The sequence below is a fragment of the Cyprinodon variegatus genome, unplaced genomic scaffold (assembly GCF_000732505.1).
Source record: "Cyprinodon variegatus isolate N-32 unplaced genomic scaffold, C_variegatus-1.0 Scaffold291, whole genome shotgun sequence".
Lineage (NCBI taxonomy): Eukaryota > Metazoa > Chordata > Actinopteri > Cyprinodontiformes > Cyprinodontidae > Cyprinodon > Cyprinodon variegatus.
The window spans coordinates 838,272-850,130 of NW_015150744.1; the positions used below are offsets into that span (position 1 = coordinate 838,272).

Genomic DNA, 11,859 nt, shown 5'->3' on the forward strand with positions numbered 1-11,859 from the left:
TGTTTACCTGACAAAATACGTTAACATTCAAATGTATTTTTGCAAACTACTGTACTTTATTTCTTATTTATATACGGACAATACAATTAAATATTTTTAGGGCTTCTAGCCAAAGGCTAATTTAAAGCTCATGTCCCCAGTTAATCTTTTCGACCCAAATAAACACAGTTAAGTATTAATGACACAGATGTAAAATGAAATAAAGAAAAAAATAATACAAGTAATGAAATGAGAGGTTATATTACGCAGGAAGAATTCATAAAAACGCATGTCTAGATTAGGTTTTCTTTACTATTGTATCCAAATCCTGATGGTTGTTTAATTGTCATTTATCGATTTGCAGGTCAAAGCTGAATGACATGATTGATGCCATTCCTAAAAGTAAAAAGAATAAACGCTGCCAGTTGCACTCCTTAGACACTCACAAACCTAAGCCATTGGGGTAAGTAATGTGCACAGTTTGAACTTTTTCCTTTTTTTTTTCTTTTACAAGTCTGATTCGCTTCTCTTTTTTTGGAAAAATTTGTTCAACAATAGACAAAAATTTGTTAAAATCTAGACCGTAGGTCTTCAACAGGGGTCCGTGACCACTAGGGGGTCCACGGAGGTACTGCATGGGGGTCGCAAAAGTTTTGCTTGATTAGACTTTTTTTTTTTTTCTTATTTATATCCCCCTTGCAATTCTTGACTCTAATTAAAATGTCTTTAAATCCTCATTATCATGAATTCAACACACTGTAGTAAACAGATAAATGGCGGCAGAAGATGTCTTCCAGTCATCAATGCTCACATTCAGCGACACACAGGAGCTCTTTCAAGCTGGACACCGTTTCATTCACAACACCTGTCCCATCAACCAGGAATCAGAAATACTTTAATATTCCCAGAGAGAAATTACTTTAGTTACATTACTCCATCTGTAATAGAGTGACTATAGGACCAGTTTGATATAACACTATTTCATTGATTATATATAAAATCAGAGGGGGGGCCCTGCTCCATCCCACCAGTTTGGGGATCCTTGGCCTGGGAAATGTTGAAGACCCCTGTTCTAGACTATTAAATGTGGCGGAAGATGGGAAGTTGGTTTGGATTCCTGATGTTCTCTTACTTTGGTATCACTTAAGTTTCTGGGCTCTCGATCGAGGCTCTGATGTCCTGAAATAACAAACACAGACAACATGAACACAATGACCACGGCAGCCGTTGTAAACATCACTGTAGAATAGGCTGCAGCTGGTTTTTATGAGCAACAACTTGCTTGATACTGTCCAGAAAATCCCATTGCTAATCATATGTTTTGTAATTTGAAACGATTATCTTACCCTTTGTTGGTTGACTCTCAAAGTATGCTATACCACTGTACACCACTGCCCTGTACTCATCACATTCCCAGGTGTTGAGAAAATCTGTTTTTGTAGATTTCCTAGAAGCCTCTAAGTTGTCATAACATTGTTATAAATGTTGCAGGGGGAGTTGGATGGACGTGTGGGAGCTGATGTCTCAAGAATGCAGGGATGAGGTGGTCCTGATCGACAGTGCCTGTCTCCTGGAGACACTGGAGACATACTTGCGTAAACACAGGTATATTCTTATGTTCACCAATAATACTCACTGCTCCTTTATGTTGAAGAGAAACTGACCGGCTCTGACTTGAACAGGTTTTGCACAGACTGTAAAAGTAAAGTGATCAGAGCTTATAACATCCTGGTTGGAGAGGTGGATTCCAGTGAGGAGAAGGGGTACTGCGCCGCTCTGTATGAGGGTCTCTGCTGTTGCCCCCACGAGCGGCACATTCACGTGTGCTGTGAGACGGACTTCATCGCTCATTTACTCGGCCGGGCGGAGCCTGAATTCTCGGGAGGTTACGAGTAAGTTGGATCTAATCACATTTCGTTACTTTGTACTTGTACAGTGTAATAACAATAAGGTTGAATTCTATTACAGTATACTAGACCGTAAATATGGTATAGAACCACCATATCTGTCCACGTTTTCACAGGGAGACAGAGAAGCATGGGCAATAGTTTATTGATTGACATATATTAGGAGAGCCTCGGAACCAAAGAGCTGCTTGCAGCTGCGCTATGACTGAAGTGAAATTTCCCCTTCATTTAGCTTAGGGCAGCAGCTAACAATTATTTTTCTAATCAATTAAACTATTGATCTTTTTTTTCATTAATAATCACATGGAAAAAGGTTCCTTAATGAAGATTTCTTTAGAGTTAAACTAGGTGGAATAAAGCTTATCCATTCAAGGAGTTCTGGATGGAGCATTTCGACAGATGAAAACTTTTTTTTTTTTTTTTTTTAAATAAATTCTTACACTTTTGGTATAGTTGCTGCTCTAAGTGGGTTACTTTGTCAGCTAAAGGCATGTTTTAGACTCTATATACTCCAGTGAGTGATAATCGATAACTAAATTAGTTGACGATTATTTCAATAATCGATTATTGAAAACTGAAAAATGTTGATTTTACTTCCTTAGAATTAGAATCCCCTTCCATGGGGAAATACAATCATTAGATGTTGAATACATTTCTATTAAAATAAAAAATTAACCCATTCTTTATCATATTAGGTCAGTGTAAATTCATAATTCAGAAATATTTTACATATATCTTTGACTTAATTTTAAACAATAATTACCAGTTTTATTCACTGATATATTAAGCTGCAACACATGAAGGTATTTCTATCAGTTTGGTTCAAAATAACATTTAGATTGAAACAGTGATCCCTATGAATGAAGCTCTCACCTCAATATTTAAATAATTAAAAAGAATTGTAAAGAGAAAATCAGTCACTATGTCTATTCCAGTGCATGTTATCATTAGAATATGTTTTAATATTATGTACTCAGTACATAATATAGGGGTCCTGGCCCCTGTTTAGAACCGCCCATGCACTTGTTGTTATAATAAATACGTGTAACCCTTTGTTCCTGTCAGGTGTTTTTTTAGTAATGGCACTAATAATGAAATTCCTTTTTTAAAGGCGGAGAGAGAGGCATGCAAAAACTATCGATGTTGCACAGGAGGAAGTTCTGACCTGCCTGGGCATTCATCTCTACGAGCGACTGCATAGAATCTGGCAGAAGCTACGAGCTGAGGAACAGACCTGGCAGATATTGTTCCATCTGGGTGTCGACGCGCTACGGAAAAGCTTTGAGGTGTCTTCGGTTTTGTGCTGCGTGTTCAGTGGAGGACGCCACACAGTGTCCCTGTGTTTTTTTTCTAACCGCCATGTTTCCCTGACCTCCAGATGGCGGTGGAGAAGATGCAGGGGATCAGTCGGCTTGAGCAGTTTGTGGAGGAGCTGTCGGAGGAGGAGAGGGCCAAAGAGCTGAAACTGGAGAAGAAGAGGCAGAAAAGAAAAAATCGACGCAAAAACAAGTGTGGCTTTGAAATGTCTGAACAGCAGGCGGAGAATAAGGAGAAAATCCTTGATGAGGTAAAATTGGAGGGTCAGGAGGTGTTCTGGGCTGCGTTTATAAGATGAATCATTGTCTGTATTTCACTGAGCTCTTTTTGCTGCCATAGGGTTCCTTTAATTCAGTTGAGGGCAGTTGTAAGGCCTGTGGAAGCAATGATGAGGAAGAGGAAGGGGCTGCCACCAGCGGGAACACCCCCTGTAACTGTTCAGACAGCGCCAAGCAAGGTATAAACATTTACCAAAAAAATGAATGTCTTAGTCCTGCTGTGTGTGTCTATGAGGACGAATAAAGAGCCGGAGCTTGATGTCGTTGTCTTCAGATTTGTCCCACATCAGTAACGCGAGCGACTGGGGCTACTCATCCAGTATGGAAGGCAGTGAGATGAGTTCACGAGAGGGCTCGGATGTTGCCTGCTCAGAGGGGATTTGCAACCATGAAACAGGTCAGATTTAAACAGAAACTAATCTCTTCATACATTTCCTTATTTTATGTTGCAGCCAGTGTAAAGAAGCATAAAGAGCGTGACTTTAAAGTGGAAGGAAAGGACACAGTCTTATTATTTTATGTTTAACTGATGAAGATCAGGAGGATAGACATTTATGTTGAGACTCAAAAAGCAAACCGCTTTTTTTGTACCACTTTTCACAGTTAAATTCGATCTGTTTGCATTTAAATCTTTTGCTCCTTTAAAATAACCCTGTTCAGTCATTAATTGAAGAACAACTGAAATCATAAACATTGAGGAAATGCAGGGGACATTTTGGAAGGATTAGAGACAGGCCAATATTAGCGGTTAATTTAATTTTTTTCCCAATATGGACTGAAACATGCATGCAAATCACAGAATTGTTTGTGCATTCAACAGCCGTGCCTTGAGATCATGTAAAGCAAATGCATTGCTGCTTTCTCCACTTGTTATCTATTGCTACTGTTTACATTTTATTTATTTTCTATTGAAACTTGTGCAACATTTGTTTTTGTATCAATTCCGACATGTAAACGGAGGAAAGAAAAAAATATCAGCCTAAAGAACCAGCAGCTCATATTGGCTAGACCGGTATCAGCATCAACCTTAAAAAAACTGTATCAGTCGATCACTAGAGGGGATCATATGCCTTAGCGTGATGTGGAGTTTGCATTTATCCACACGTCTTGAATTAGGCCAAAAGGTTAGAATAATCCGGTTTGATCAAAGAAAGCTTTTGCATGTTTACCTTTTCCCTTTGCTGTGTTTTGTGGCCATAATTGTTCCATTTGTTTATCAATGTTCTCTAACAAACCTCTGTGGCCTTTATTGGACAGTTGGACCAAATTGCACACATGTAGTCTCCCTTTTTAAAATGAGATGACTTCTGAAGGCAACTGGTTGACCTGGAACATATATCAGGATGTCAGGCTGAACAGGATTGGTTGCAAATGGGAATCTAGAGCATTTCATTGATGGTGCATTATGGGCAATGGATGATAAAACTGCAACTTGGTCTTTTATTTGTGATATGTTCCAGTGGGTCTCTGAACTTATTGTATTTTATTTATCTTTTCAAGTGGATTATCCAAATGTTAATCAGTGTTTTGAAGACAAGGAGGAGGACGGAACCGACAGCTGCGTGGACTGCTGGCCACACTCAGAGGAAAAGAGTCAGTCCAAGAGTAAAAAGAAAAAAAAGAGCAAGAGCTTCTGCAGCGATCAGGTTGGGAACAAACTGGGTTGCAGAATTCCAAGTTGCAGACAAAAATATTAAGCAACATGTGTGAGGTAACACTGCCGTGTTTCTACAGGGCCCCAAATCTGAAGGCTGTCTGTCAGACGGGAAGTCCGCAGGCCACAATCTGACCTCAGCAAACACCTGTCGAACCAAAGAATTCTTATCCTCTAAATGCGCTGATAGATTTACCAACATTGCTCTGCGTTTGCCATGGACAATAAATCAGAACAACTGCAGCCTTCGCACAAGGCCTACAAAGGCGAATATAAGTCTAGTGGAACTTCTGGTAAGAATCCTCTCCTCCATTATATCCTGTGTTGGTAGAAAAGTATTAATTAATGCATGAAAGTTCGGAAGATTTGTAAACACCTTACCACTGTTCCTTACTCAGGATGATTCCGACATAACTTCCGATGAGGATTGCGGTCTGACACAGGATGAGATCCAGGCATTTTTAGAACAAAACCGATCCTTCTACAGCAACCGCCACCAATATCGACAGCTCCTAAAAGAGAAATTCACCAACTACTGTCGGTCCACTGAGGAGGGCAAGCCGGTCTGTGGAAAGCGGTTTGCCTCAACCAGTGTCAAGTAACATCTGCCAGTGGGAAACTAAAAGCACTGCTGCGGGATTGTTAGAAAAGATGCATTTCAGGTGTAGCCTTCGGTGTCTTGTTGGGTCTTCTCTGAAATCAATGTGGTTGGTATCCTATCGACATCTCTGTCTCTTTTGCACGTGTACACTGACACAGTTCATCTCTATTTGCCACATTCATACATGTAGTTGTTCTTTTTGACCAAGCTGAGATATTTATTGTTGGTCTTGTGTTGGGTTATGGGGTTGGAGCACAGTCGAATAAGAAATCAATTGTTGCAAGCTGTGATGAGGATTCATTTCAGGAGTCTTATTTTTATGATTTTTGTTCCTTTTTATTTGTTTTTCTTCTCAGTGGTGACACTTAAGTCTAGTGCTAAAAGGTTGCACCTTGAAATGTGTAGAGAAATATAAATAGATGAATTTTACAGAGAATAAACATCCATTTGTAATAAATTTGGGGTGTGAACCTAATGTGGAAAATTTACAAAATAAAGAATATTTATTAATATGTATTATGTTTCTTTTTTTATTTTCTAAGTTTAAGTATAATGTCACCTGACCAGTTTTCTTCAGGTTCAAGGCTTGAAATTTGGACTGGAAACTTTTTATCTGCAACACATATCCTGAGCTTACTGATGCCTGCCGTCTTATTTAAATGCACATTTCATGCACATAGCCTATCCTCTAGCCACCATGCATTTCTTTAGACCTCTTTGGATTTGAATTCAGCATTTCATTCATGAGCTATTGCTTAGTTTAGCAGAAAGGTCCATTTCTATCTTCAGCTGCCATTAAAAAAAAAAAAAAAAAACTGGGTACATGGAATATGTTACAACTCTTTCACAGGACAACACAGACTAGGCAATATATGCCAATATCATAAAGATGGAGTCTTGTTACCATTAAAATGTATAAAAAAGTGTATGTGTATGTATATATATATATAAACATGTTAGTAACCCTTTTATAATGAAGGGAAAACCCGCAATGGTCACACACGTCACTTGAATCTGACAAATGTAATAATTCTAGGAGTGTTGGCAGATTAAAGTTGCACCACCTTTTAAAAATGCTTCAACAGAATGATTTAAAAAAAAAATAAACTCATCTCTCCTAGAAAGAAAATTATTGTACCCCTAGAAAGGTTGACAATAACATGATCTCCCTTTTATCTCCTCTTTCTTTCATATTTTCTTTTTTCTGTTTTTCCTTTCCTGTTCTACTTACTTTGCAGTGTCCACATAATCTGTAAAACTCCCTGCATAATTATAATAAAGCTATTTATATGCATAAATCAAGCGGAACACTATGGCGATAGCCGTACTGCTCCACTTGTGAAAGTAAAATCTGTTGAGCTCTTTTTGGCATCAAGACAATTATTCTTATTGCCACATAGCCAGACAGGACACTGTAAAATAAAAATAACATGACCAAAGGAATATATTGAATTAAGTTAATTCATTAGTAATCACACAGCAGAACTACATATAGGGAAACGTAGGCTCTGTGCTGTTGACATTATCTTTGCCGCCTTCAACATTGATCAGAGGAAGCACAAAGTTGTCTCAGCAGTTTGATTGATCAGTAAATTAAATACAACACAATGTTAAAGGCGTGTTAGGCCATAATAGGATAAAATGCATAGATTTTAAGAGAATATTTTGACGAAAAGTTATCTATTGACAGGTCAATAGTACTGTACTGGTACTCTAATTTTATTTCGGGTAGTGCAGTGGTAGCCTAGTAAATGTTTTAATGGAAATGAAAAAAGTTGCGATTGAGTCAAGCGTCGGTAAGATTTTGGTGACGGACAGTCCGTCACTAAAATATGTCGTTCCGGCGTACATTGTATGGAGTTTTTTTTTTGTGGGTTTTTATTATATTTAAACATAAAACGCGACCTGGGGAAAAAAAAAAAATATATATATATATATATATATATATATATATTAGAGAAAACATATTTTCACATGATAGCAAAAACTAATACTATTTGAGACTGAAGAAAAAGTTTTGAAATAACATACTTTGTCATAAAATAAATAAAAGAGGAATTGACATTTAGAAAATGATTTCCAAGGGAGAGGAGCTTTTGTTCATATATATATATATATATATATATATATGCTACTACAGTCCCACAATTACTGTTGCACCGATCCAGCGCTAAAATGGTGCTATTGGTATCGGCGAGTACCAACAAATAGGACACCGATACCATTTTGAGAGCCAAAAGTTTATTCAGCTAATGTCACATTCCAGGTAGGAAATAAAAAGCTCTACTGGATTCACTTTGTATTAGTCCTTTTCCTGCTTCATAAAGGTAGTCAGCAGCTTGACAAAGTCATGATGGCAATTATTTTATATCGAAGTAGTTTAAAGATCTTCATGCATTTCCTATATACACACACAAACATCAATTTCAAACAGATGATATAGGTATTGGCCAGTACTGCACAGCCAGGTATCGGTATCGGGCCAAAAAATGGCAGCGGTGCAACACTACCCCCAATTCAGTGAAAACACTAATTTCCATGTAAGGTCAGAGTGTATGCTTAGATTTATTAATCAGATTTATTTGTTATATAAAACTTATTTCTTTGTTTTGTATCCAAATGTATGAAATAGAGGCTTTAAATTTTGACTCTTTGTTCCTTGATCCTAAAATCTGTTTACCAAACCATATTTGAATAAAGATGCTCATATCTGAAGACACTGAAGCAGTTAAACTTACTGTGTATTAAAATGAGAGTCTCATGTTCTGATAGCGTTAACAAACTCAACAATATTTTAGCTCATAAATGCTAAAAGTAGAGTGAGTCTGTTTGTAAAGTCTGGTGCATTACTCCGTCATGGATCCTGTGGAACGTACTCACTATGCAGACTGAGTATTTTTCAGTTTAGTAGAGCTTAAAGGTTTTTAATGGCCAAATTATTTTTAGATTTCCTACTTTTTCTTGTTTCCTACTACAAGGGGGGGCAAAAAAACCAAGAAGTTATTGCAGAAGTTAGTGATTAAAAAGTTTTCTGCAACTTAGTCCTGTTTGAAAAAGTATTGTTTAGCATAATTTGAAGCAGGGGTGAGCTGGTAGTGTCCTCCCCCATGGACCGTGGACAATTGACACTGTTGTCTTCTTCTGAAAGTGGAATTCAACACTCCCACCACACACCCACACTAATATATAAGCAGTAGGGTTGTCACAATACTAAAAGTTTAAACTTGGTATTGATACTCAGGAAAATATTCAACACACAATACCACTTTTATAGCAGACAATAAATAAAAATTATTGAAAAATATGTTAATGAAAAACGTCCTTTTTTCAATATCAATATGGAACATGATTCTTCAGTAGAATTGCAAGTGCTAGTTAAATAAGATACATGCCAAGTAAATGACCCAAATATCCTCATAGGGCAAAAAAAAAATTGTGCCAACAGAATCTGAATAAGAATCCATCTGATACGCAAAATTCAAAATTTAAAGTATTAGTTTGAAATTAAACTTCACTACATTAAAATTGTATTTAATCATTTGAAACTTAATTTGCTTTGAAACTGTATTTTATTGTATTAAAATTACATTTCTTACCTCTGGATGGCAAGAAACAGAATTTTCTTCTGGGTCCCTGAGAAAGACCAGTGTAATCGAACACAGATCTGAGTCATGTTAAACACTAGCAGCAAAACTTTAAAAAAAACAACTTATGACACAAATTAAAAAGTGAAAAATAAACAAATGATGGACTAAGTTATACAGCTAAGCCACTTGTTGCTGTTAGCTAAAGTTGCTAGAATAGGATAGTGTGCAACATGCTTTGCATTGTCAGTGCTCCCCTTATTTTTGAGCCCTTGGTAAACTCACTCCTAGTATCATCATGAGTTAATAGCAGCCACTGATGTATTTCATTGGATTGAACAACCTCTATAATCCCTATAAATGTTATTTCAAGTTAACGATGATGTCGATGGCAGCAGCACAGCTGATGTTTCAATTCAGGATGGAGTCACAGCCGAACAGGAACAGACCGCATGAAGCTACTATGATGAGAAAAAGCAGAAAGCATAAAGTTATGAGTGGAACTTAACAAATAGTGCATACTGGGAGAATAGAGATAGAACGAAGCAAGATGAGGAAAAGTTGTCCCTATGTCCTCCAGCAGCCTAAGCATATAGCAGCACAAATATAGAAAATAGCTCATGATAACTGACTATTTTGAAGGAGATATGAGAAAAGCAGATCCACAGTTGGGCCAAGGTGAAGCCAAGGAGACAGTGGACAGTTATGAAGTTTTGTTAACCCACAGTGGATTTGCTGACAAATTTAGTCTGAACTGTAAAAATCATGAATATATCGAAGTGTGTAAAGGTCTTCCTGTTTCCTTTGATAATTTTATACAAAACAAATTGAGGTACTCTACTCTCATTCCAGGTCAACCCAAGCTGCAGGTAAAGGACAGTAATCTAACTGTTAGAAAGTGCAACACGCCTGTCCTTATGTCTTCATTTTAATCCAAGTTATTTGATTATAACAGAAAAATGAAAACCGTAGATTTGAACACAGCTGAAAGGCTTTCTCAAGGTACATTAATGTGCCGCTTGCACCCAAGGTAAAAGAGACTCACTTTAAAAAAATTAAAATTTACCCAGTTGCTGTTTTTTTTTTTTTACACAAAGGGTTTGAATTTAACGTAGTTGGATCTGTCCTGTTGAATTCCTTCAATAGTTCTTCACTTGTCCTAACTTAAATAAATTCTAGAGAGATATCAAAGAGTGGTTATCTCTGAAAATGCAAAATATTCCAGGTTTTTAACCAACCATATCGAGTACTATGTCAATGGTCTTGATAGTGAAACTTCTGATGTGGTAAATATTGTTTTTGTTTTTTACTTGCAAAATACCACATGCTGAACATGGAAAGACTCTCCCTCCCATTTGATCATTTTTTGGGAACCTTTTGGGGTGACTAGGCAAGGCAAGGCAAGGCAAATTTATTTGTATAGCACAATTCAGTACAAAGACAATGCAAAGTGCTTTACATGATTAAAATACAGGAAGATAACGCAAAGAAGTATTCTTAATAAAGAGAAAAAACATTATGGGCAACAGCGCATATATATATATCCAGTGCATCATATCTAATTATAAGAGCAGAGATACTCATTCCTTTTGCTAATCATCTTATTTTCCTACTAGAATTGAGCGAAGATGCACTTATTGTAAGAAATCTTCACCTATGTAGATCAGTTGTTGGAGTGTAATATTAAATCTGTGTAATACAGAGGAACCCGAAAAGATTTGTCCCTTGGATAGATTTATTATGTCACCTTTACAACTTTTTTTAACAGTTAATTAGCAATTACAGTCAGCTTTAAGCTCCAGTCGGATTAATAAAAGTTCACAGGTTTCATCTGTTGTTTCAGGTGTTTGCAACATTGACTTTGTGGCTCACTAAATATACCAACGGATGAGTTGTTCTCTGTTTTTCTTTTTTTTCTGTCCCCCAGGAAAAGACACTAGCCTCACCCTGGTAAATTTCATATCGAACCACCACTGGACAACAGTAATCAACCTCTTTATCATATATGTTTGTCAAGTAGTTTGGTCGAGGATCAGTAAGGTGTACAAAAAAAAAACCCAAAAAGAAAACAGCTTCAGCCACTGTTTCCTGATTTCTCTGTTGTCTTTTATTCAGCACTTTTCACTCTGACAACCCTTTCTGAGCTTCCAAGAGCTCAGTGCTTAAATAACCAATTGGCAAGAGAAACAAGAATAAAATTATTAATCTAATTTACAAACTCACTTACACAAAGAAATAGTCTGCAAAATAAACAATGTGATACAAGATAACTCAAAAAGTTACTTTAAAGAAAAACAAACAAAGCATTACTCCAAAGGTAGAATCCAGCAAGGTAAGTGACGGATTAAAGGAAATGAAATTGCAGACAAGATTGCTAAGAAGCATCACAAAATAAAAACCATTGATATGATGATTAACTTAAGTAAGACAGAAACGAAAAGCATTATTTAACAAAGGATGAAGGAAATGTGGAAAAAACAATGGGAAGAAGAAAGGAGAAGAAGATGGTTTTATAGGATGTAAGAAGTATGAAGAAGAA

General features: G+C 36.8%; 1 protein-coding gene across 1 annotated transcript in view; it reads left to right on the top strand.

Annotated features, from left to right (window-relative positions):
* ggnbp2 (gametogenetin binding protein 2) overlaps positions 1-6,228 on the top strand; it is an 11,146-nt gene extending 4,918 nt beyond the window's left edge. Inside the window, exons 5-14 of the mRNA XM_015383641.1 lie at positions 344-442; positions 1,471-1,584; positions 1,662-1,871; positions 2,998-3,172; positions 3,265-3,453; positions 3,543-3,660; positions 3,756-3,878; positions 4,982-5,127; positions 5,216-5,428; positions 5,534-6,228. Coding sequence (XP_015239127.1) covers positions 344-442; positions 1,471-1,584; positions 1,662-1,871; positions 2,998-3,172; positions 3,265-3,453; positions 3,543-3,660; positions 3,756-3,878; positions 4,982-5,127; positions 5,216-5,428; positions 5,534-5,737 — 1,591 coding nt within the window. The 3' untranslated portion in view covers positions 5,738-6,228. The remainder of the gene's footprint in view (positions 1-343; positions 443-1,470; positions 1,585-1,661; positions 1,872-2,997; positions 3,173-3,264; positions 3,454-3,542; positions 3,661-3,755; positions 3,879-4,981; positions 5,128-5,215; positions 5,429-5,533) is intronic.
* The last annotated feature ends 5,631 nt before the right edge of the window (positions 6,229-11,859 follow it).